The sequence below is a fragment of the Pagrus pagrus genome (genome assembly GCF_965226575.1).
Source record: "Pagrus pagrus genome assembly, chromosome: 20".
Classification (NCBI taxonomy): Eukaryota; Metazoa; Chordata; class Actinopteri; order Spariformes; family Sparidae; genus Pagrus; species Pagrus pagrus.
This window is the reverse complement of record NC_140207.1, coordinates 74,837-100,213: the sequence shown is the minus strand read 5'-3', so window position 1 is coordinate 100,213 and position 25,377 is coordinate 74,837. Positions and strand designations below refer to the sequence as shown.

The 25,377-nt window shown below is 45.7% G+C and overlaps 3 protein-coding genes across 15 annotated transcripts in view; 1 reads left to right on the top strand and 2 right to left on the bottom strand.

Annotated features, from left to right (window-relative positions):
- lama1 (laminin, alpha 1) overlaps nucleotides 1-5,858 on the top strand; it is a 32,328-nt gene extending 26,470 nt beyond the window's left edge. For both annotated transcript variants that reach the window (XM_084339805.1, XM_084339804.1), the window contains 13 exons: nucleotides 1,355-1,496; nucleotides 1,587-1,701; nucleotides 1,921-2,073; nucleotides 2,156-2,307; nucleotides 2,388-2,582; nucleotides 2,672-2,855; nucleotides 3,243-3,349; nucleotides 3,554-3,743; nucleotides 4,057-4,206; nucleotides 4,391-4,544; nucleotides 4,946-5,079; nucleotides 5,166-5,379; nucleotides 5,549-5,858. In XM_084339805.1, coding sequence (XP_084195931.1) covers nucleotides 1,355-1,496; nucleotides 1,587-1,701; nucleotides 1,921-2,073; nucleotides 2,156-2,307; nucleotides 2,388-2,582; nucleotides 2,672-2,855; nucleotides 3,243-3,349; nucleotides 3,554-3,743; nucleotides 4,057-4,206; nucleotides 4,391-4,544; nucleotides 4,946-5,079; nucleotides 5,166-5,379; nucleotides 5,549-5,703 — 2,045 coding nt within the window. In that variant the 3' untranslated portion in view covers nucleotides 5,704-5,858. The remainder of the gene's footprint in view (nucleotides 1-1,354; nucleotides 1,497-1,586; nucleotides 1,702-1,920; nucleotides 2,074-2,155; nucleotides 2,308-2,387; nucleotides 2,583-2,671; nucleotides 2,856-3,242; nucleotides 3,350-3,553; nucleotides 3,744-4,056; nucleotides 4,207-4,390; nucleotides 4,545-4,945; nucleotides 5,080-5,165; nucleotides 5,380-5,548) is intronic.
- Nucleotides 5,859-6,360: 502 nt separating this feature from the next.
- The window catches only part of epb41l3a (erythrocyte membrane protein band 4.1-like 3a), a 29,732-nt gene continuing 10,715 nt past the window's right edge, over nucleotides 6,361-25,377 (bottom strand). For 4 of the 12 annotated variants that reach the window (XM_084341185.1, XM_084341192.1, XM_084341189.1 and 1 more), the window contains 16 exons: nucleotides 25,182-25,279; nucleotides 24,826-25,001; nucleotides 24,005-24,082; nucleotides 19,536-19,640; nucleotides 19,264-19,415; nucleotides 18,774-18,821; nucleotides 18,252-18,281; nucleotides 17,988-18,170; nucleotides 17,740-17,769; nucleotides 14,400-14,495; nucleotides 13,879-13,956; nucleotides 12,733-12,777; nucleotides 12,439-12,537; nucleotides 10,525-10,605; nucleotides 10,142-10,263; nucleotides 6,361-9,197 (listed from right to left, as the gene is read on the bottom strand). In XM_084341185.1, the coding sequence (XP_084197311.1) occupies nucleotides 10,153-10,263; nucleotides 10,525-10,605; nucleotides 12,439-12,537; nucleotides 12,733-12,777; nucleotides 13,879-13,956; nucleotides 14,400-14,495; nucleotides 17,740-17,769; nucleotides 17,988-18,170; nucleotides 18,252-18,281; nucleotides 18,774-18,821; nucleotides 19,264-19,415; nucleotides 19,536-19,640; nucleotides 24,005-24,082; nucleotides 24,826-25,001; nucleotides 25,182-25,279 (1,410 nt within the window). In that variant the 3' untranslated portion in view covers nucleotides 6,361-9,197; nucleotides 10,142-10,152. Of the gene's footprint in view, nucleotides 9,198-10,141; nucleotides 10,264-10,524; nucleotides 10,606-12,438; nucleotides 12,538-12,732; nucleotides 12,778-13,878; nucleotides 13,957-14,399; nucleotides 14,496-16,989; nucleotides 17,552-17,739; nucleotides 17,770-17,987; nucleotides 18,171-18,251; nucleotides 18,282-18,773; nucleotides 18,822-19,263; nucleotides 19,416-19,535; nucleotides 19,641-24,004; nucleotides 24,083-24,825; nucleotides 25,002-25,181; nucleotides 25,280-25,377 lie in introns of those variants that run through there. The other 8 variants (XM_084341191.1, XM_084341187.1, XM_084341194.1 and 5 more) reach the window with 5 other exon arrangements.
- On the bottom strand, nucleotides 12,788-13,864 carry LOC311249859 (uncharacterized protein). Its single transcript, XM_084341199.1, has one exon. The coding sequence runs from the start codon at nucleotides 13,810-13,812 to the stop codon at nucleotides 13,087-13,089; it is 726 nt and encodes a 241-aa protein (XP_084197325.1). The 5' UTR covers nucleotides 13,813-13,864; the 3' UTR covers nucleotides 12,788-13,086.

The window sequence follows — 25,377 nt, the reverse complement described above, 5'->3', positions numbered from 1 at the left end:
GCTACTGCTACTGCTACTACTACTACTGCTACTACTACAACTACTACTGCTACTACTACTACTGCTACTACTGCAACTACTACTGCTACTGCAACTACTACTACTACTGCTACTACTGCAACTACTACTGCTACTGCAACTACTACTACTGCTGCTACTACTGCTACTGCTACTACTACTACTACTGCTGCTACTACTGCTACTGCTACTACTACTACTGCTACTGCTACTGCTACTACTACTGCTGCTACTACTACTGCTGCTACTACTGCTACTGCTACTGCTACTGCTACTACTACTACTGCTACTACTACTGCTGCTACTACTGCTGCTACTACTGCTACTGCTGCTACTGCTACTTCTACTACTACTACTACTACTACTGCTACTACTGCTACTGCTACTGCTACTGCTGCTACTGCTCCTGCTACTGCTGCTGCTGCTACTGCTACTTCTACTACTGCTACTGCTACTACTGCTACTACTACTGGGGGGCGACACCCATTCCGAAGGACCACCATTCCGACGCTCCGCCATTCCGACCGGGTTATGGTTAAGGTTAGGGTTTCAGGTTCAGAATGGCGACCTTTTTTCAAAAATAATTAAGGGCCTGCATTCTGAAACATGAAAGTGAACGTTCGGAATGTCGGCCCTTCGGAATGCCGCCCTGGACCCACTACTACTGCTGCTACTGCTGCTACTGCTACTGCTACTACTGCTACTACTACTACTGCTACAACTACTACTACTACTGCTGCTACTACTGCTACAACTACTACTACTACTGCTGCTACTACTACTGCTACTGCTACTGCTACTACTGCTGCTACTACTGCTACTGCTACTACTGCTACTACTGCTACTGCTACTACTACTACTGCTACAACTACTACTACTACTGCTGCTACTACTACTGCTACTGCTACTACTGCTACTACTGCTACTGCTACTACTACTGCTACTACTGCTACTGCTACTACTGCTACTACTACTGCTACAACTACTACTACTGCTGCTACTAGTACTACTGCTACTGCTACTACTACTGCTACTACTGCTACTACTACTACTGCTACTGCTACTACTGCTACTACTACTGCTACTACTGCTACTACTACTACTACTGCTACTACTACTACTACTACTGCTGCTACTGCTACTACTGCTACTACTGCTACACTTGAAGTGTGTTAACGTGTTGTGTGATTGGCTGAGACCAGGATGCTCCTCCCATATTATAAAGCACAGAGATTGGTCAGTAGTACTAAAGTAGTATTCAGTTGGTGTATTTACTGCATTATTTGGTAGTACTGTTCCTACTGCAACTCTACCTGATGTGCTGCTCTGTGTGCAGGTTACATGTCCATCATGGCAGCTGACCAATCATCAGAGAAGGAGGTGTTGGAGGCGGAGTCTCCTGGAACAGCCTCCGACCTGAACCGCTCCGACCTCGACCCCATCTACATCGGAGGACTTCCTGCTTCCAGACCAATCAGGTGAGTCTGTGATGTCAGTGAGAAGGTAGTGATGTCACAGATGATGTCTACACCTGTGTGACTGTTTGTACCTGTCTGTGTGGTGTCTAGGCGGCAGGTGGTCTCCAGGTCGTATGTGGGCTGTATAAAGAACGTGGAGATCGCTCGGTCCAACTTCGATCTTCTGAGAGACGCATTCGGAGTCCGGAAGGGCTGTGTACTTGAGGTACTACACCAAGTACACAGTGTATTTATATTATACAGTACATATACGCAGTACGGGAAGGGCTGTGTACCAGAGGTACTACACCAAGTACACAGTGTATTTGTATTATACAGTACATATACGCAGTACAGGAAGGGCTGTGTACCCGAGGTACTACACAAAGTACACAGTGACCCGCTCTCTAACTGAATAATCAATAATCTGCATTGATCATCTCAGGCGGTGCGGAGCATGTCGCTGTTGGCCGGAGGCTTCGTTCAGATCGCCCCTCGATCACTCGGTCAGGAGGCGGAGCTTCTCTTCTCTTTCACCACCAATAACCAATCAGGAGTCCTGCTGGCTGCCGTCAGTGATGACCGCACACAGAGACAGGTGAGACAGACAGGTGAATCACCTGTGCACCAGGCGTTACTGTTACCGTTGTGTAACCTTCTTTCTTCTCGTGTGTCTGCAGCACTTCCTGTCTGTCCACCTGGTCTCCGGTGGGGTGGAGGCGGAGCTTGGTGAGATTGGTGGGGCCTCTCGGAAAGTGATGGTGCTAAAACCTGACAGAGCATCCTTCAGTGATGGAAAAACACACTCTGTGATCATCACCATCAACAGGAAGTAGGTGTAACCATGGTAACAGACACCTGTCTCACCTGACTGATCAGTATGAACTGATGTATCACCTGTCTGTCTCTCAGGTCTCTGTCCGTGCAGGTGGACGAAGAATACCTGAAGTCTGTCTCTCTGTTGCCGGGCGGATTTTCTCGTTTGTCTCCAGCCTCTTTCTTTATTGGTGGGCTGCCATCAGGGGAGGAGTCTCGTCTGCCAATCAGATTACAGGAAATGTCCAGGTGGTTCAGAGGCTGCATTCAGCACCTGGTGGTGGGAGGAGTGTAAGTCCTGCCCTCACACACACACACACACACACACACACACACACACGCAGATGATTGGTTAACTGTTGGTTTACTCCTCCCTCCAGGCTCATTGACCTATCAGGAGCTGTGAGGTATGAAGGGGCGGAGCTTGACAGCTGCCTATTAGAGAAGAGAGTCGTGGGGGCGGTGCTTCCTGATGACCAGGAAGTAGAACCAACCCATGACCCTGCCCACCTGCCTGTAGCACCGCCCACACACCTGAGTGCCCTGACACCTGGAGCACTGACGGTAATCAATATGATGTTTATTGTTAAGTGGACTTTATTATTGATTTTTGAATACTGATGATGTTAGTGAACATGTTTATTATTATTGGTTGAGATCGGAACAAATACATCAAAATGTATCCAGTTACAAATTACAAATACTGTAATGTATCAATAACTCTCCTTCAAGGATCTGATCATTTCACACATCTTAGATTTAAAGTGACCAATCAGGTAGTCTGATACAATAAACCCCGCCCCCAACAATAGCATAAAGTACTCTCCTCTGAGTACTTCATGTACAAATTACAAAACGCTCAATTAAATACATATTTAGATACATTCTGCTGATCGGTCAGTGTTACTGGTCACTCTTCAGTGGGATTGATTATTGATCTGTGTATTGCAGTGTGTGTCGGAGATGGAGCCGTCCTTCCTGCCTTCAGCGGCTCAGTTTGGGTCGTCCAAACACAGTCACATGACCTTCATTATCAACCCCAACACTGTCCGGAGGAGGTGAGTCTCCATGACGACGGGGCTTCAGTCAGATATGGGCGGGGCTTATGGTTGGGGTTATATGTTTCAGTTTGTGTGTGCGCATGTGTTTAAATGATTTCACATAATCAGCACATGTTGTAGCTTTGTGGTCACACGGACGCGTACATCCTCTGATGACGTCACATAACATTTCGTCTGAACTCTGTCTCATGTCCGACGCAGTGTGTCACTTAGGTTGTCGGTTCGAAGCCGAGCTCAGGGCGGGCTCATCCTCCTCCTCACCGACTCCAAACAGATGGACTTCATCGTCCTCCGACTGACGGGTGGCAGACTGATGATGTCAGCTGATCTGGGGAAAGGCCCCGCCTCCATCACCTCATCTGTCGCCATTAACGACGGAGAATGGCACACTGTGAGTTTACATACACACACATCAAACACACACACACCGGGCCTCAGGTGCACATTAACACACAGCTTAAACAGGTGTGATGATGTCACTAACACCTGGCTGATTCACCTGTTCAGCAAATTAACTCAAATAATGAAAGTTTGATGAATAAAGTTTGATTCAAAGCGCCGCCACGGTCACACAAACATCATCATGTGACATCATGACATACAGGTGATGATGTCACAGTGTCAGGTGTTCTCTCAAACAGAACCATATTAACTGTTATTGATTATTGAACGATATAATGATATCTGAACTGGCCATCCCTCAGGTGAGCGCTGACGTAAGCCGGCGGTCGCTGTCGGTGACGGTGGACGGGTCGAGTCCGGACTCCGTGTCAGTTAAAGGAAACCAGCTGGACGTGGATGACAGACTTTACCTGGGAGGACTGCCGCACACGCTCACCGCCCGCAAGATCAATGTATGACTTTACTCTTTATACACCTCTGACCCTACACATATTTCCACAGGTGATATGCATGCACGGTGGATATTAATGTAAACCATCAACCTCACCTGAGTTATCAGACATTCACGAGAGTCAAGTGATGTCATGAGCCAGGAGAGCCAGGTGCACCTGTATGACCCTTCTGTCCATCTCTCAGGTGAGCAGCAGTTTTCCAGGCTGTGTTCGTTCTGTCAGTCTGAACGGAGCCATGTTGGATCTCTCCAAGCCGGCCTCACAGCATGATGTCACTTCCTGTTTCACCAATGACCAGACAGGGAGTTACTTTAACGGCAGTGGATACGCCGTCCTGCGTGAGTCGAACATCTCATCTCTCATCTCATCTCATTTTCTTGTCCGCTTTTCCGTGAGGGTCGCGGGGTGTTGCGGGGCTACTGGAGCCAATCCCAGTCTTCATGTGGGCGAAGGCCAGGGTATATCCCTGGACGAGTCGCCAGTTTGTCGCAGGGCCCTTTCTGATGGCAGAGGCTGCCACACAGGGTGCCAACTGCACGTCAGGAGCAATGTCGGGGTTCAGCATCTTGCTCAAGGATGCTTCGGCATGTAGCTGAGTTCCGCCCAGGGGAGCCGGGGGGGGGGGTCACCTGCTCTACCCACTGAGCTACAGCCGCCCCGAACATCAAGACAGGAAAAAAATGCAATCTTTACTCTGATCAGAGGATTAAAGTGTGTGTGTGTGTGTGTGTGTGTTCAGTACGTGATGGTTATAAGGTTGGCTCCGATGTGTCGGTGACTCTGGAGTTTCGTTCGAGCCAATCAGAAGGAGTTTTTCTGGGAATCAGCAGTGCGAAGGTCGACGCCATCGGACTGGAGATGATCAACGGACAGGTGAGCAGAGAGTTACCTGAGTGAGTGAGTGTGTGTGCGTGTGTGTGTAATGATTATATATGTTAATTACCTGTGTTTTTCCTCAGGTGGTGTTTAACGTGAATAATGGGGCGGGGCGAGTGTCGGTGCGTTCGATGGGTCAGATGTTGTGTGATGGACGTTGGCACAGCCTGCTGGCCAGAAAGACCAAACACACCCTGAGTCTGAGCGTAGACGGGCGGAGTTACACCACCCCTAACCCTTACCCACAATCCACCTCTGCTGAGACCAACAACCCTGTTTACCTGGGAGGATATCCAGGTGAGGAACTGCACCAACGCTTCATTCAGACTGAAATATAAATATTGTGATGTGTTATTGAGACTGACCTGTCTCTCTTTACCTGTCTGTATCTCTGTCCACCTGTCTGTCTCTACCTCACACTGGCTGTCCACCTGTCTCTCTTTACCGGTCTGTCTCTCTGTTCCAGCTGGTGTGAAGCAGAACTGCCTGTCGATCAGCTCCAGGTTCAGAGGTTGTCTGAGGAACCTGCAGCTCATTAAATCTCACCTGAGTGACACTCTGGACTTCAGCTCCGCCCACTTCCTTTTAGGTGTTACTCCAAACTCGTGTCCTGTTGCCTAGCAACCCCCAGACAGTCTCTGATTGGTCCACAGATCGGGCGGAGACTGGTTAATGTCTTAGAGTTATTAGAAGCAGCTGATAAGATTTAGGCTCTATCCTGTAACTTTGATCAGTTTCTACCTTAATCAATAAAGATGATCAGATCTGAGAAGTGATTGATTTGAGTTATTCAAACTTTATTCATCAGATTCATTTAACATGAACGATCAGAGAAGCTGCTGCCTGATCAAACTTTTAACATCAGCAGCACTAAAGGCCTGTCTGTCCGTCTGTCTGTCTGTCCGCCTGTCCGCTTGTCTGTCCACCCGTCTGTCTGCCTGTCTGTGTGTTTATAGATGAAATCACAGCAGCTTTAACAGCGGGTGTCGTCACCTGTCTGTCTGCGCTCAGATGTTGTGATGATGAGTCCCACAGCGTTGTGGACACCCTGTCTGCTCTGTCCGAACTCTGTGTTGTTGCAGAGAACTGCGTGGGTGTCGCGGTAAAAATAGGCGTCACTACGAATCCCCTGATGATGCGTCGCTGCAGCCTCGCTTGACACGCGCGTGAGCTGCACCAATCACTCATTACACCTCCTACATCGTACCATGTGTCACATCTTCAACCAAAACCATCAACATCAAATATCTTCCTGCTGGCGCAAAAACACATCACATCATTTATTTATCTGTTTATTTCAGTTTAATGAATAAAGACACATTCAGTAAGTTTGAATTTATCATAACGAAATTAAAGCAGGAACATAATGTGACACCAGGGGGAGTGGTCAGTCTGTAGCACAACACCAGGGGGAGTGGTCAGTATGTAACACAACACCAGGAGGAGTGGTCAGTCTGTAACACAACAGCAGGGGGAGTGGTCAGTCTGTAGCACAACACCAGGGGGAGTGGTCAGTATGTAACACAACAGCAGGGGGAGTGGTCAGTCTGTAACACAACAGCAGGAGGAGTGGTCAGTCTGTAACACAACAGCAGGAGGAGTGGTCAGTCTGTAACACAACAGCAGGGGGAGTGGTCAGTATGTAACACAACACCAGGGGGAGTGGTCAGTATGTAACACAACACCAGGAGGAGTGGTCAGTCTGTAACACAACAGCAGGAGGAGTGGTCAGTCTGTAACACAACAGCAGGGGGAGTGGTCAGTCTGTAACACAACAGCAGGAGGAGTGGTCAGTCTGTAACACAACAGCAGGGGGAGTGGTCAGTCTGTAAGGTGACACCAGGGGGAGTGGTCAGTCTGTAACACAACACCAGGAGGAGTGGTCAGTCTGTAACACAACAGCAGGGGGAGTGGTCAGTCTGTAAGGTGACACCAGGAGGAGTGGTCAGTCTGTAACACAACAGCAGGGGGAGTGGTCAGTCTGTAACACAACAGCAGGGGGAGTGGTCAGTCTGTAAGGTGACACCAGGAGGAGTGGTCAGTCTGTAACACAACAGCAGGGGGAGTGGTCAGTCTGTAAGGTGACACCAGGAGGAGTGGTCAGTCTGTAAGGTGACACCAGGAGGAGTGGTCAGTCTGTAACACAACAGCAGGGGGAGTGGTCAGTCTGTAAGGTGACACCAGGAGGAGTGGTCAGTCTGTAAGGTGACACCAGGGGGAGTGGTCAGTCTGTTTGAGATTACAAACATGGATCAATAAATAAGTAAATAAACAAGCACAAAAAACAACAAATACATAGATGAGTAAAATAATTCCTAATGAGGGATTTCATGGCGAGCTGAGAGAATGGCACATTACTATTGCATTATGGGTAAATACAGAGCTGAATTTAAGCTGTGGTTACAGTGCTAGCAATCATGCTATTTTACGTTTCAGACAGAAAAAGGTTTGCATCAGGCTTTCAGAATAAAAGTTCTTCCTCCAGTCTAGTTAGAGTCAGGTGACCTCACCAGGTGACACAGGGTAGAGTCGGGTGACCTCATCAGGTGACACAGGGTAGAGTCAGGTGACCTCATCAGGTGACACAGGGTAGAGTCAGAGGTTATTATTGTAAATTTGTCACATGTGATGCAAACTGTTTCCTGAATGTGTCATAAAGCTGTCTCTAAATACACCTGAGTCAACCAACCATTCAGATGTTTGCTTTAACCTGTCAGGGGTGTGTGTGTGTGTGTGTGGGGGGGTGTCTTTAAACAGGAAGTAGATGCAGCAACAGGTCAAGTTTTGGTGTTCATTTGTTGTGAAGATTCATCTGAGGTTGACCGGCTCTGGTTGTCTGGTTGCTATGGGAACGTGTTGATGGCGTCACAGCAGCGGCCTCATCTGTCTCTCACTAGAGATGTTCCGATACCATTTTTTCCCTCCCGATACCGATTCCGATACTTATGCTGTGGGTATCGGCCGATACGAGTACCGATACCGATACCAGTGTGTTATATAAAATATATATATATCATACTACGCCTGCATGACTGTGATATGATCATCACTGTGCTGAGGCCTGGCTCAGGTTAAACCCTTTGTAAAACATGAATGAATACAGCAAATGAAAGCCATTTATTTTTAAATAGAACAGTATAAAATAGTACTCTAGTGCAACTTAACTAAATAAATCTAGGAATAATTATTTTTAAATATCAGCCGAATTCAGCACAGAGTAGACAGGAAATTCAGACACGAAACAACAACGTGACATCCGGTTAATTTTCAAAATAAAACACTCCATGTTGATACAAGCACAAAAACCTCAAATAAGAGACAAATACGCGCTCTTCTTCTAATCCTTCGTTTGGGAACACTTTGTGTTGTTGTGTTTATACCTAACACGTATAACTGAGCTTGTGCGTGATTATGTAATCATCGCGGGAATTCCTCGGTTTCGTAACTCCAGCTGTTCGGTGGAGCTGCGATGTGGCGGACTCAAAACGCAGCTGGTGGGGGTTGCCGGATGAGGACGACGGAGCAAAATTGTACCGGAGCCGTAACGCAGCGGACACGTATGCCAGTGAAATCTCGGAGCTAACGGAGCTAACCAGTAAATAGATTCCTATTTCTAATAAATTACGTGGTATCGGATCGGTGCCTGGACTCCAGTACTTGCCGATGCCGATTTCAGCATTTTCAGCAGTATTGGAGGCATTTCCGATACTGGTATCGGAATCGGAACAACTCTATCTCTCACCTGTCTGTATCTCACCTGTCTGCATCTCACCTGTCTGTGTTGTATAAGTACAGAACAGAGTCATTCGTAGTCTTAAATGTGACTTATATACCATCATGAAGCTTTCAACTAAATCTAACCATATGATCAAACTAAGACTAAGAGCTAACTGCTCTGAAGCTAACTTAGCCACTGGCCCCGCCTCCAGTCAGACAGACAGGTGCTGCTGTGTATGTACAGGTGTACATGCATGGGTGTTTGTGTGTGTGTGTGTGTGTGTGTAAATCCTCATTTCCATTCATTTCCACTGGATGTCGCTGCAAGCAGTGTCTTTGTTGGCTCTGTAGTCTGGACCACAAGTCCCATAATGCAGCAGAGGCTTCTGGAGTCAGTCCTATAAAAACAGAATGTTGGACAAAAGATTGTTTAAAGTTCTCATCCTTAATCCTGTATAATTTGATTAGTTGATGATGTTATGGTGTTTGTACATTTCTTTATGATTATGTACATTTTGTGGGAAATTCAATTAAATGACCAAGATGTCTCTTCAGAAGTGAAAGTAATATGATCCCGTTTTATGAATCCTGAGGGACGGAGTCGCCCTCTGGTGGCCACACAAAGGAAACAAAATCTACCAAAAAAGTCACTTCACACTCAAATTTTATTTGTGCCAGTAAAACGTTTTTGTGATAATTTTTCATAGTATTCAGTGCATGTATCCTCTAATTATTATTATTATTAACGTGACCACCAGAGGGAGCCACTCAACATTTTTTCATCAGGTAAGGCTAGGCTAAACTAGCTAGGACAACTCCTTGCTAATGCTAATTAGCATGTTAACATAGTACAATAAGCATGGTCCAGAATGTTAGCATAGCATGTTAACCACTGTCCTCTCAGCAGACATCTGTTGTTGTTGTTTTCTTTTCTCCTGAACGCTGTTTGCTGACTCAGCATATAATCAGAGATGAATACAGGCGGACAGCAGGGGGCAGGGCCTGTAAAATGATGTCATACTTAAGAGGACAGTGAATAATGTTAAAACAGCATGTTAGCATAGCATTGGTGATGTGTTGTCTTTTTTGCAGCCGTAATAATGTTGGTTTGTTGATCACTCTGTTGTCCATTGAGCTGAGACACCGTTTCCAAGAAACGTGTGGTTCAAGCCGAAACCAAAGCAAAACAGTGTGCAGTGTTTTCAGATTGAACCTGGTAGAACTTATGTTTCTGAACATGTCAAACATGCAAACAATGTAATGAATGCCATGCACCAGTCAGCCAATCAGCATCCAGCCTGAGACTTCACCTGTAGGGGCAAGGTCTGACCCTTCCTGTTACCTGTGATGTCACTAATCAATCACATGATCAGGAGAGACCTCTGTTTCTTTATGGACGACAACTCGTGTGACGGACAGCTCAGGATGCTGCCGCCGCGCCTCGCTAAGCGCCGCCGCCAGAGCCTTCGAGAGAGACATGAGGGTCAGAGCCTGGTCCAGATACAGGTTCAGGTCCTGGTCCAGGTCAGGATTAACCTGGGACAGACCAGCCTCTACTGTGGTCCGTACAGGTCTGTCCTGGGTTAATCCAGATGTGTATGATCTGAGTAAATCCAGATCTGTTCCCTTTCAATCCTGTTTGTTTTCATAATCAGTTTTTTTTTTGTTTTGACCTCTACAAGGTCAGGAACAGTGAACTTTCATTGTAGTGAGTCAGACAGTCACCTGGTCGTGGTCAATTTCTGTGTCTCCGGAAATCACGATTCTCTTCTCGATTCTGGTTTCTGAAATTCCTCCTTTCACTGTCTGAAGAGAAAGTCAGAGACAGAAAGTCAGACGGTAGAAATTATTCTTAATAAACCATCTGTACTGGATCCTCTGGGCCCAGTATTTCAAAACTTGTAATCTGGATCAGAGTAATCCGGATAATGAAATCCTTTTCTCAGTCATTGATCACGGTGATCCTGCTGACTTTATCTGAGTATTTCAAAACACTGGCAGGGTGGATCACTGTGATCCCGACCTGGCCGGATACGGATTTCCAAATCTCAAGTCTCCACCTCCGGGATCTGAAACATGGCGGACTACTTCACGAAAGGAGTAGCTGAGAGCGTGACTTTCACGTCAAAAGTCTAAGTTTACCGTCGTCTAATGTGCAGCGGTTAAAAGACCATACGAACACCAACCAACATATCATGCAGCCAACTATTTGAATCGTCACCTTATTAAAACCAGGCCGTAGCAATCTCTAATTGAGCCGCGGCCGTGCTAACGGGAGCTAGCCCAGCTCCATTGACTTGTGTGTTAAGCAGCTAGCGGGCTATCATTAGCGTCACGTCATTGGCAACACAGCAGACTTCTAAATAGGCTACATGTGTACAGACCTGCTGCAGTACTTAGAAAACATGACGCCACACAGTTTGAGTATTAACTATACGGTTTGCTCAGAAGTGTCAGAATGCTACAGTAATGCTGGTGATGATAGCATGTTTTTGTGTACATAAACACAACTTGGGATTGTGGATTAAGATACTCAAACACCTACTTTCAAAGTCCACTCACAGCCATGGACCACTCAGCTAGAACAGGGCGAGTGCTGGAAATCCTTGGAAATGCTTTAATTGCATTGATACATTTAAGGTTTTCAAGTAATTGGAGTTTGAATAAAGTGCTTGAAACTGCTCAAAATTGTAATAGCATTACTTTCATGGTATATACCTTGGTCAGTGACACAATTAGAAACATTTTTTCATCCTAATTTCTCTCCCGTATATAGAAGGCTCTCACTTAAAATAATTATGATCATTTATAAAAGGATCTGATTTGATGAAGTAAAATAATCAGTGTGTACACAAACACTTACTGAAATACATATTGCTGCATGTTTTAAAATCACATTCAAGCTATATCCAGACATTTAAAGCTTCTGATTGAAGTCAAATGTGTCTTCATTTAATCAGAAGCATGAAATATACCTTGAAAATGCTTGGAAAGTGCTTCAATGTGCAGCATGATATAAACTGTGACACTGAAAAAATGCAAGTGCACACATCTCATAGTTTAACCATTCAATTGGAAAAATAAAGATTAACCATACCAAAATATTTTACTACACTGTAAATTTCTTACAATTACTTTAATTATTTGTTAAAAGTACAACACTAGCACTTTAGATTAAGTGTAATGAACATCTTGAGTAACAATATCTAGGAAAAGTGGAGCTGAGACTTTGTCAATCCAAGTCAAATCCACCTCTGAGGTGGGATTCAAATGATCCTGAAATTTTGGTATCAAGTTGATCCAGATATCTGCCTTGTGTTTTGAAACACCCAAATCCAGCCTTTTATCTGGATTCAAGGGAGGATTGGATTACCAGAGCTGAATCCTGATCTTCAGGATCACTGGATCTGTGTTGAAATACCCAGTTTTCAGATCAGATCTAGATTTAATCCAATCCGACCAGGATAATCCTGTCAGATCACTTTTGAAATACTGGGCCCTGATGATCAGCTCAGTTCTGCTTCATGTCTCACACCTCTGATATTCTTGTTTCTAATCTCTCAAACGTCCAATAAAGCTCACATCGTCACTGTCTCTGGTAGAGACACATCTGGTTGACGGTGCACTGGTTTGTGTTACCTTGGTGATGTGTGTGGTTGTAGTGGTGTTGGCGGTCTCTGCAGTGAAGGTCTGAGAGCTCAGCAGCAAACCTGCAGGAGGATCAGAGTCCGCTCGGCTCTGGAACACACACACATAAACGCTTGCCATTTAATCAATACTCTGAAACATTGATTTGGTATTGATGTATTTTTGCTTACGAAACAGATGCTGCTAAAGTCAATTGATTATCTTTTCAAATCTACCGTATATTCTGATAAATGTCAGCAAAACCACTTCTTACATTATCAATAAAAACACAAACACAGTCCTCACCCCTGGAGCTTCATAGGTGAGAGTCTTCCTCATCACTGGGACCTCCTGACAGGAACACACAGAACAACAAGGACAAATTCACTTCCTGCTCAAGTTTTAACGCTAAAATTGTCCTCAAATTTCAACTGATCTGTAAATCTGATCTGTTCTTCAAGATGTTTTACTCTGCATGGTTGTTGCAGTGCCTTCATATCACCAGCAGGTGGGGGACAGGAGTCACTGGGACAGGAGTCATTGGGAGAGGTGTGGGACAGGTGACTCTGGGACAGGAGTCACTGGGACAGAAGTCACTGGGACAGGTGTTGGACAGGAGTCACTGGGACAGGTGTTGGAGAGGTGACTCTGGGACAGGAGTCATTGGGAGAGGTGTGGGACAGGTGACTCTGGGACAGGAGTAGCTGGGACAGAAGTCACTGGGACAGAAGTCACTGGGACAGGTGTTGGACAGGAGTCACTGGGACAGAAGTCACTGGGACAGGTGTTGGACAGGTGACAGATTCCTGTCTCACGTGTTACCTCAGGCTCATCGTTATCTTCATCACTGTGGTCGGTTGGCTGTATCCGATTGGTGGAGCCAGGTGAACACCTGGAGGTGGGGCGGGGTAAAGAGGGAGGAGGCGAGTTTTCTTCAAATCGCCACCGTCCCTCATCCTCCTCGGAGTCATCTGAGTCCTCGTTGCCATGGTAACACTGAGATCGAGAGCCCAGAACAGAACTGGGTCTGGTGTTGGGGCTGTTCCTATTCTCCATGCTAGTTAGCTCCTGCTCATTGTAGCTCACTACAAAGTTAGCATTAATGCTATCCTGATGAGCATCATTAACTGGGCTCTGAGCCTGTCTTATGGCAGCCTCCATGGCTTCCTCCACTGCTGCCTGTGCTAACACGCTGATAGCATCTTCACTAGCATCACTAGCATCATCATCATCATCACTAGCCTGGCTGCTAGGCTCACCATCACTGACATCATCATAATTGACCTCATCTTTATCTGCTGGACTCTTAGCCTGGTTAGCATCATTAGCATGGTTACTTTCATCATCACTGGCCCATTCTTCTGTGACATCATCAGCATGTGTCATGCAGGCCCCTGGTGGAGGGGGCGGGGGGTTACTAGGGGGTGGACCCACAAGATTTCCCGTTGCTACCTGAGGCTCGTCTGCCATTGGCTGGTCTTGGTCACATGGCTCCGTCATTAAGAAGACTGTCTCCACCTTTTCTGACGTCTGAAACAGAGAGAGAGAAAAAGGACCAATAAACCAGGTGTACAGGTGTGAGGGGGCGGGGCTTCAGCTATCAATAATATTCAGCAGGTTTGATCAATCGTCATTTTTCTAAAAACACGAGAGTTCCATCTGATTTATAGAAGTGAACTGTCGCAACATCAGACAGTAATAATGTGTTTAGAACATCCGGCCTGTTTAATCTAACATTTAATTAAATCTGTATTTATATTTTCATAACAATTTTAATTATCTCAACATATCATGATGGTGGTGGGAGTGTTATAATATAAATATAAAAGTGTTATAAATATATAAGTGTTACAGCAGTTAGTGTGGTCAATGTTGCTGAATCGAGGCAGGTAGACAGACAGACAGACACACAGACAGACAGACAAACAGACAGACACACAGACATGTAGACAGACAGACAGGTATACAGGCACCTTCAGCAGGTTGTGTTCTCTGAACGTGTTTTGATCTTTGGCCGACCTCAGCAGAGCAGTCAGCTCAGGAGACATTTCCTCAAATGTAGGTTTAGGCTGCACACACACACACACACACACACACACACACACACACACACACACAGGTTAACACGAGGTTGAGACTTTGAACCAACCTCTTCAGCATTTTCAGTAATGAAGTAAAAATAAATGAAAATTTGATTTTTGATTCTCAGTAGAAACTGACAGCCAGGCTGCAGCCATGCAGGGGGCGTGGTCACATTGGGTGTGGTCACATTGGGCGTGGTCATGTGGGGCGTGGTCACGTTGGGCGTGGTCAAGTGGGCGTGTTTTTTGTTTTGTTAGTAATTTGTCTATAATTACTAACCAGTGTTTGTCTTCAGCTGGCACGCTACAATAACTGAAAGTGATTTAAAAAGTGTTCAAAGTCTAGACAAATATGCAACGTCCTTCTATTACAGTCTCTCCTGTGATCTACTGGGATCTACTGTGATCTACTATGATCTACTGGGATCTACTGGGATCTACTGGGATCAAACAGGTAATGGTGTCTGCTGCTGTCAAGTGAGTTGTATCGCACATGTGCAGGAGAGATTATTAATGACAGAAGTTCCTGAGAAGACGAAGAAGAAGAGAAGGAAGCAGGAACATCCAGGAAGTGAAGAAATACATCAGGAATTAAACTACAAAATAGGAGCCTCTGAAGATTTTGGACACTATCTCTGCTGGGTTAGAGTAAAGAGTAGACATGTCAGATCTAATCAAGCCACCGCCCAAGAAAAAGAGAGACTCACACAAGGTGTATGAATCTGTCAAAAAGGAGCTGCGATTCCCTGTCTGGACCAGGGAAACTGGGGCTCCCTCCTGGATCTAGACCTGGGAGGGAGTCAAGTGCTTTGCAAGCTTGGAGCAGGACAGGTGAGCTGACCCCTGACTGGTTCTAGGGCCGTGGATTGCACCTATCTGGCAGGATAGGAAAGAGAACTAGACACAGGAACCATCTCCTTTAGAGGAGCTGGACTCTCTCCTTCTCTGGAGTTGCCCATGGTGGGAGATGATGCGTTGGTGTGGGGATACTCATGAGCCCCCGGCTGAGTGCTGCTTGGACTTCTTCCCGGAGAACCAGAGTGTCGCCTCAGTGAGACTGAAGGTTGCTGAAGGGAAGACTTGGACTGTTTGTGTCTTTGCAACAAACAGCAGCTCAGAGTATCCAGCGTTCTTGGAGTCTCCGGGTGGAGTCCTGACAGGATCCGGCTCAGGCTTTTATAGCTCTGTCTGCAGCTTTAACACTCACATGGGCGGTGACGGGTCAGGGTTAGAAACCTGCAGGGCGGTGATTGGGAGGAACAGCCAGCCTGATCTGAACCTGAGGGGGGTTTTGTTATTGAACTTCAGTGCCAGTCATGGAATTGCCATTTATTACCATGTTTGGGCTTAAACTGGTCTTCAGCTGAAAACCTCCAGAAGAGTTTCTTGTGCACCCCAGAAGGACGTGGGTTGGGGACAGGAAATCCAAATGTTTAAAGCCTCCATGTGGAGGTGACTCCTACTGTGACTGCTGTGGTCAGAAAGTCATTGGTGCTTATTGAGGAGGCAACCTAAGAACTGGTGGACACCAGCAGTGAGGGACAACATCAAGCTCAAGATTGAGGCCTTCCATGCTCTGCGAACCCAGCAGTAGATATCAGGAGGCCAGAAGGGCTGCAGCTTCAAGGACGTTCTGGCAAACGGTCCGGACCAGAGTCCGGAAGAGAAAACAGGGTTGACCTAGATGAGATATCATCAGGCATTGGAAAAAAAACTGAGGAGCTCCTTAACCCAAAAGACTTCATCTGATGGCAGAGGACGCTGTGGTTGTTAAGGAGGTCATTGGCGGGGGATTGGAGATCCGCCCTGAGATGCTGAGGGCTCTGGACATTGCCTGACCTTAATTAGCATGACTCTTCAGTGTTGCATGGAGGTCAGGGAGAGTGCATGTGAGAGGCAGACTGGGGAGGTGGACACACTGGTCAGACTCCTCTGTGATGTTTGTGATGGTGACAGTTTGAGTAACTAGTCTTTACTTCAGTCTAAGTCACATGACTGTAACGATCTGAAGGATTACAGGTTACAGTTTACAGCCAACCATGAAGCCTCAAACAAGGAGAAAAGCATAGAAGCCAAAAGAACCAACAAAAACAAGGGTCGGCCAACAGGAAGTGAGCAATAAAAAAAATAACCCCCTCCCCAGCAGCCAATCAAAACCCAGTGATGAACATTGTGTTCACAGGAGAAAACTAAAACATAAAGAAAACCTGATGTCGCTTCCTTTGCACCATTTTGATCAGAGGAGGAAGAGAAACAAAATGGTGTCTGTGAGGAGGTGAAGGGAGAAGCTGAGGGGAGTTTAAACTGAACACTGCAGCTTCACACTGCCTCCTCCTGGACAGGAGGAACAACAAGACGTCTGAAGCTTCAGCTTACAACATCTCAGGTTTAAAGTACTAAAAGTATTCAGATTAGTAAAAGTATTCAGAGTACTGAAACACATTACACCTGATCTCCACCTGGTTTATCAGCTGAGCTGAGGTGTTCAGTTTGAACCAGCTCAGACGAGCCACATTTCCTGTTTCAGCGCTGCAGGGGTTAATGTGTCATTGCCGGGTCACTGTGTTTGCTCCTCATGCTTGTTTCCATGCTGACCACCAACCAGCCAATCAGCGTACCACTCTGACCATGGAAGGTGACATCCTGCCTGTCAGGTGACCTGGCGAGGGGGTGGGGCTCAGGTTTAGGTCATCTGGAGGGGATTTAGGAGGGAGGCGTGGGGTCAAAGGTGAGATCACAGAGGCTCTGGTTCCACCTCCTCTGGTGTCATCCCCAGTAAAAACATCACTGATGATGTCACAGATGCCAGGCGGCTGCTCCGAAGGCGAGGTTGGCGTCTTAACCTCACAAATCGTGATTAACGGTCCCCCTGTGATGACATCATCAGCGGAGGACAGCGGGATGGTTCTGACCTGCCTGTCCACCTCAATAGTCCCTGTTGTCATGGTAACATCAGAGCTGTCATCACCGGTTGTCATGGTGACGACCCTGCCAGAGGCGGTGTCGTAGCTTCTCCCCACAGTGTAGCTCTTCTCTCTGATTGGCTGAGGAGTATATTGGTTTGTCATGACCCTTCCCTCCTGGAGTGTACAGGTGAGGAACATCAAATACACACACACACAAACTGACTGACTAACCAATCATGTGTCAGGTGAGAAAGACAGGTGAGGTCAGTCACACCTGTGTGGTTCAGGTGGCTGTTTGTGTTTGACTGACAACTGAATCGACCTACCGCTGATGAGCTGCTGTCCAGGGGGAGAACCTGAGAGACAGGCAGACAGGCAGACAGACAGACAGACATGTAGACAGGCAGACAGGCAGACAGACAGACAGACATGTAGACAGGCAGACAGGCAGACAGGCAGACAGACAGACAGACATGTAGACAGGCAGACAGACAGGTTAGGGTTCATGGGTCTGTAGTGAGGGGATGCATTACATTTATTCACCAGCAGACGTCAGTTTGTTTCAGAAAGTCACCTCGTCTGGTTCCAGCGGTTCGATCATTGGGGAGTCGTCGAGTCGGCGTAGGGGTGAGGAGGCGAGACGTTTCTCCCACTCTGTCATCCCTCCTCCTCCTGCTCCTCCCTCTAAGAAGGAGCGTCTGAGAGCGCTGATGGTGCTCTGAGGTTTCTGCTCCTCCTCTGGACTCCCCAACGTCTCCTGAAGATCAACAGCAGACAAACACTGAGTCTCAAACAGGTCAGAACATCAGAACATCCAGAGTACTGAGAACAGTCCTACCTGAGTCTTCAAGTCTTCATCCTGATCAGACTGACAGAGAGACAGACAGACAGACAGATGGGTTCATGTTAGAAGACTTTTACCATTTATCTACATAGAAGTGTAGCAGTGAGTTGGACATTATAGAAGAGACGGATCACTGGTTGGTTGGTTGGTTGACACTAAACTCGGATGGAGAACAGGTCTGGGCCCTCTCTTAACCATTGTGAGACGTGTTTCAACATTTTGGTAAATTTCTCGGGGAATGATACACAGATCTTGATGAAAAACATCAGTTGAATTTAGGTGGCTGGTATCTCTGAGTGAGGACAATTTGATGTGGATCAAAATATAAATCTGGATCTAGTGGATTAAAACATGTTTCACTGGTGTTGGGTTAGATTTGATTGAATTAAAGAGGACTGTTGGGCCTAGGCGGGGGTCTGAGCCTTTCTAGTTTATTGTGTCATATTATCATTTATAAGCAGCTGATCTGTTTGAAACTGTAACATGCTCTGTGTGATGACTTTATATCTGCAGTACCTCTGTAGCTGTCAGCTCTCCGTCCACAGCTGTGTCAGTCAGCTCTGTCTGAAAACACAAACAAACACACCTTCAGTCCGACAGGAAGTCAACATCATAAACAGGAAGTTTCACACCAAATTCGCCACTTTGTTCAGTCCACATCTCTTTTCTTGAGAGTCATCAACAACCAGCAGCGATCAATCTATAACTCATACATCTGATACAGAAAATGTTTCAAGTCAGCAAACATGGGCTGCTTCAGCTGACACAGCGGAGACAGGAGAGGCAAGAGAGACAGGAGAGGCAAGAGAGATAGGTGAGACAAGAGAGATAGGTGAGACAAGAGAGACAGGTGAGACAAGAGAGATAGGTGAGACAAGAGAGACAGGTGAGATAGGTGAGACAGGGGAGATAAGTATGGATAGGTAAAAAACCTGAGACACATGTCTAAGGTGAGGCAGGTGAGACAAATGAGACACACGTCTCAGGTGAGACAGGTGTCTGTTACCTTGGTGTCCTGTTTCTGAGGAGTTGGAGGACTCTGTTGAGAAATCACTGTCTCTCCGGTCTCCTCCTTCTCCTCCTCTTCCTCCTGCACCTCCTCTTTATCAACCTCTAACCTTTCCTGCACCTCCTTCTCCAACACCAGCACCTCCTCAACTAGGAGACAAGGAGAGGAGACAAGAAAAGGAGTCAAGAAAGGGAGGAGACAAGGAGGACATATCTGTCAGTTTCAGTCACCTGCTCTAATGCATCTCCTCTGATTGCTTGTTTCTGTACCTTTCTCCGCCCTCTTCTCCTCCGTCCTCCTCTCAGGTGTGACCGTGGTGATGAGGTCACTAACAGCGATGAATTTAGATGCTCCGTACAGCCCCGCCCCCATATCTACACACACACACACACACACACACACACACACACACAGTGTGTGATGTCAACAACCATCAGATGTAGCCATAGCGACCATTATCCTCATGTTCATCAGCAGCAAACATCACGGCTGCTCCTTGCCAAGGCAACGGCAAGTCCAGCCAATCAGAGCTCAAGGAACATGCAAGGCAGCCTGGGCATCAGCATTCAGAACCACCATGAAGCCATGACCTGTTATTATCAAGCATCACAAAGCTAACAAAGCTAACATTGCTAACAATGCTAGCAATATTCACAGAGATGAAAAAGTTCATAATTCTAACAATGCTAATTATGCTTAAGATGCTAATTAAATAGTCAGACCTCCTTCCTGTCGAGTTCACAGAAAGAGGTGGCGCTTAATCAGGACATGGACATCAGGGGGCGGGGCTTAGATATTTGTGTTGTCCGTATTTAATGATGAGTGGTACCTACTGCTGGACGAGACAGAAAACACCAGGGCCCATACTCAGAAAGTGTCCTGGGACCAAGAGTTGCTCCAAGTTAACACTAAATTCTTGTCTTCACAAAGCATCTCAGCTCTTAAGGGAGCACCTCTGATGTAAATCTGTTAGGAGTAGGGAGGAGGACTTTTAAGAGCCTGGGCCCAGTATTTCAAAACTTGTAATCTGGATCAGAGTAATCCGGATAATGAAATCCTTTTCTCAGTCATGGATCACGGTGATCTTGCTGACTTTATTTGAGTATTTCAAAACACTGGCAGGGTGGATCACCGTGATCCCGACCTGGCCAGGTACGGATTTCCAAATCTCAAGTCTCCACCTCCGGGATCTGAAACATGGCGGACTACTTCACGAAAGGAGTAGCTGAGAGCGTGACTTTCACGTCAAAAGTCTAAGTTTACCGTTGTCTAATGTGTAGTGGTTTTAAGACCATACGAACACCAACCAACATATCATGCAGCCAACTATTTGAATCGTCACCTTATTAAAACCAGGCCGTAGCAATCTCTAATTGAGCCGCGGCCGTGCTAACGGGAGCTAGCCCGGCTCCATTGACTTGTGTATTAAGCAGCTAGCGGGCTGTCGTTAGCGTCACGTCATTGGCAACACAGCAGACTTCTAAATAGGTTACATGTGTACAGACCTGCTGCAGTACTTAGAAAACATGACGCCACACAGTTTGAGTATTAACTATACGGTTTGCTCAGAAGTGTCAGAATGCTACAGTAATGCTGGTGATGATAGCATGTTTTTGTGTACATAAACACAACTTGGGATTGTGGATTAAGATACTCAAACACCTTCTACTTTCAAAGTCCACTCACAGCCATGGACCACTCAGCTAGAACAGGGCGAGTGCTGGAAATCCTTGGAAATGCTTTAATTGTATTGATACATTTAAGGTTTTCAAGTAATTGGAGTTTGAATAAAGTGCTTGAAACTGCTCAAAATTGTAATAGCATTACTTTCATGGTATATACCTTGGTCAGTGATTTAAATAAAATTAAAATATTTTACTACGCTTTTAATTTCTTACAATTACTTTAATTATTTGTTAAAAGTACAACACTAGCACTTTAGATTAAGTGTAATGAACATCTTGAGTAACAATATCTAGGAAAAGTGGAGCTGAGACTTTGTCAATCCAAGTCAAATCCACCTCTGAGGTGGGATTCAAATGATCCTGAAATTTTGGTATCAAGTTGATCCAGATATCTGCCTTGTGTTTTGAAACACCCAAATCCAGCCTTTTATCTGGATTCAAGGGAGGATTGGATTACCAGAGCTGATCTTCAGGATCAGGATTCTCTGGATCTGTGTTGAAATACCCAGTTTTCAGATCAGATCTAGATTTAATCCAATCCGACCAGGATAATCCTGTCAGATCACTTTTGAAATACTGGGCCCTGAGGAGTATTTTAATCTGAGGAGGGGTGGAAAGGCAAAGTTGAAATCTTCTTGAGAGTCTTACAAGTTCTTCAACAGATGTTGAATACATCAAATAATATTCATTATTACACCACATCTGAATAGAGACTAACTTCTATGATTAGGATCGATTTCAATATTAATTTCCTACTAATTATCACTAAGAGAACATTCTAGGTGCTGTATCGTAGTCAACTGGACGTGTTTCAGTTTGTTGAAGACGTTTCATCTCTCATCCAAGAGGCTCTTTCACTTCTAACTAACTGGAGGAGCTGCAGGCTTTAAACTCTGTATGGGAGTGTCCTTGCAGAGTGTAGGAGTGACCTTAGAGTGTGTGGGAGTGTCCTTACAGAGTGTAGGAGTGACCTTAGAGTGCATAGGAGTGACCTTACAGTGTGTGGGGGTGACCTTACATTGGGCGGGAGTGTCCTTACAGAGTCCTTTTGGACACGGGTGACCTCTGAGTGGTACAACTGTACTACAGCAACACTACAACTGTACTACAGTGATACTACAACTGTACTACAGCAACACTACAACTGTACTACATTGATACTACAACTGTACTAAAGCAACACTGCAACTGTACTACAGTGATACTACAACTGTACTACAGCAATACTACAACTGTACTACAGTGATACTACAACTGTACTACAGCAACACTACAACTGTACTGCAGCAACACTACAACTGTACTACAGTGATACTACAACTGTACTACAGCAATACTACAACTGTACTACAGCAACACTACAACTGTACTGCAGCAACACTACGACTGTACTACAGTAACACTACAACTAACTACAGTAACACTACATATGTACTACAGTGACACTACAACTGTACTGCAGCAACACTACAACTGTACCACAGCAACACTACAACTGTACTACAGTAACACTACAACTATACTACAGCAACACTACAACTGTACCACAGTGATACTACAACTGTACTACAGCAACACTACAACTGTACTACAGCGATACTACAACTGTACTACAGTGATACTACAACTGTACTACAGCAACACTACAACTGTACTGCAGCAACACTACAACTGTACTACAGTAACACTACAACTGAACTACAGCAACACTACAACTGTACTACAGTAACACTACATATGTACTGCAGCAACACTACAACCGTACTACAGCAATACTACAACTGTACTACAGCAACACTACAACTGTACTACAGTAACACTACAACTGTACTACAGTAACACTACATATGTACTACAGCAATACTACAACTGTACTGCAGCAACACTACAACTGTACTACAGCAATACTACAACTGTACTACAGCAACATTACAACTGTACTACAGTAACACTACATATGTACTACAGCAACACTACAACTGTACTACAGAAACACTACATATGTACTACAGCAATACTACAACTGTACTGCAGCAACACTACAACTGTTCTACAGCGATACTACAACTGTACTACAGCAACACTACAGCTGTACTACAGTAAGACTACAACTGTACTACAGTAACACTACATATGTACTACAGCAACACTACAACTGTACTACAGTAACACTACATATGTACTACAGCGACACTACAACAACCATTGTTAACAACCATTCACACCTGGGCTCACCTAGCCCTAGCAACCCACATCAAGGCCTGTTGGGTCAACGACCCATAAGTGGCCCTAACGACTCTGAAACTAAGAGCGCACATGTGTCCGTAACGACTCTATACGGACACTCCCATACTATGTGAGGACACTCCCATACTATGTAAGGGCACTCCCACACATAGTTTAAAAGCCTGCAGCTCCTCCAGTTAGTTAGAACTGAAGAGCCCTCTTGGATGAGAAGTGAAAAGTCTCCAACAAACTGAAAATTCCAGTTGACTACGATACAGCACTTAGAATCACCATGACCTGGATGACTGAGAACCTTCATCAACACTAAGAGTACATTTTTATTTCATTTTTGGATCAATAAATCTCAGCTTTTAAAAGAATGTGTCACACCTAGTAACAGACTCAACCACACCTCCTTACTAAAAAGTTTCTGTCTCTTCCTGCTCAGAATTGTTCTGAGAAGTTTCCTTAATCACTGTGAAGCTCGGACTTCTTGTTAGAAGTTCAGAGCTCTGATAGGATGTTTGTGAATATGGGCTCAGGTCTGTGAGGTCCTAATTTACATACCTGATCATGTTATTGATGACAGGACGGAGCTCTGACTACATGATCACATTAACAAAAACAGAAGAGCAGATTGGGCAAAAATTGAAACAGCCAATCCCAGGTGTGTCTGAATGAAGCAGGTCCTCTCCAACCAATCAGGACACAGCATTCCCTGACAAGCTGAATGAAGTGCAGCATACAGCACTGTGTCCAATCACAATGCAGTACTACAACAGTACTACTGCAGTTAGTAGCAGTGTTTCGGCAGTAATGAGCTCTACCTGTGTGTGTGCCACCATTGGCTTTAGGAGACGCTGTGATGGCTGGAGAGCCAATCAGAGAGGACGTGGCCCTCGAAGCTGAGGACCAATCAAAAACTGTGGTCACCAACAAGTACACAGAAGAAGTGACATCACAGAGTAACTCTCCTACTGCTACCACTGGGACCAGTAGTACTAGTACTATGGAGACCAGAACTATGACTACTCAGACCAGAACTACAACTACGGAGACCAGAACTACGACTACTGGGACCAGAATTACAACTACGTGGACCAGAACTACAATTACTTTGTCCAGAACTGCACTACTGGGACCAGAGCTACAACTACTGAGTCCAAAAATACGACAGCTGAGATGAGAACTACAATTACTGAGACCAGAACTACCACTACTGGGACTAGATCTACAACTACTGGGACCAGAACTACAACCACTGATACCAGAACTACAACTACTGGGACCAGAACTACGACTGAGACCAGAACTACCACTACTGGGACTAGATCTACAACCACTTGGTACCAGAACTACGACCACTGAGACCAGAACTACAACTAGTGGGACCAGAACAATGACTGAGACCACAACTACAACTAATGAGACCTGAGCTATGACTCCTGAGACCAGAACTACGACTACTGGAACCAGACCTAGTCTGGTCAAAGAAATACCCGACTAACCACAGAGCTGAACTATGAAAAACCACTACTAATACAGAGAACAATACTTCTTGTTTTGGGATCATGACAACAAATACTGCCAACAGGACTAACTGTACTACTGATACTGGGCCCAGTACTAGCATGATCATAATGAGTACCTCCATCCAGGCTGCGGCTCATCAAGTTCCTTTTGCTGATGCATCGTGGGAAATGCGGCGCAGGTCTGGAGATCTGAGCGCTGGCTCGACGACTCTGAATCTGAGTTCGACCACTGTAACGAAACTTTGAACCCAGAGAAAGCAACTTCTTAGGAGTCTCCTCTGGAGACATCAGCCTGAGAGACAGACATGGAGAGAGACAGACATCGCATCATGACCTCAGACACATCGCATCATGACCTCAGACACATCGCATCATGACCTCAAACACATCGCATCATGACCTCAGACACATCGCATCATGACGTCAAACACATCGCATCATGACCTCAGAGACATCACAGACTCACACTGACCTGAAGAAGGAGTGATGCTCCACACAGACTTTCCACAGTCGTTTTGCTGCTCTGTGGTTCAGCAGCTTGAAACCAATAGTAGACTCAAACTGGTCAAACTGGAGACAAACAGTGAGACTTAGGGTGTTTTCACATTAGGTATGTTTGCTTCACACCGTGCCACAGTGTGATTGTACACTTCCATATGTATACAGTT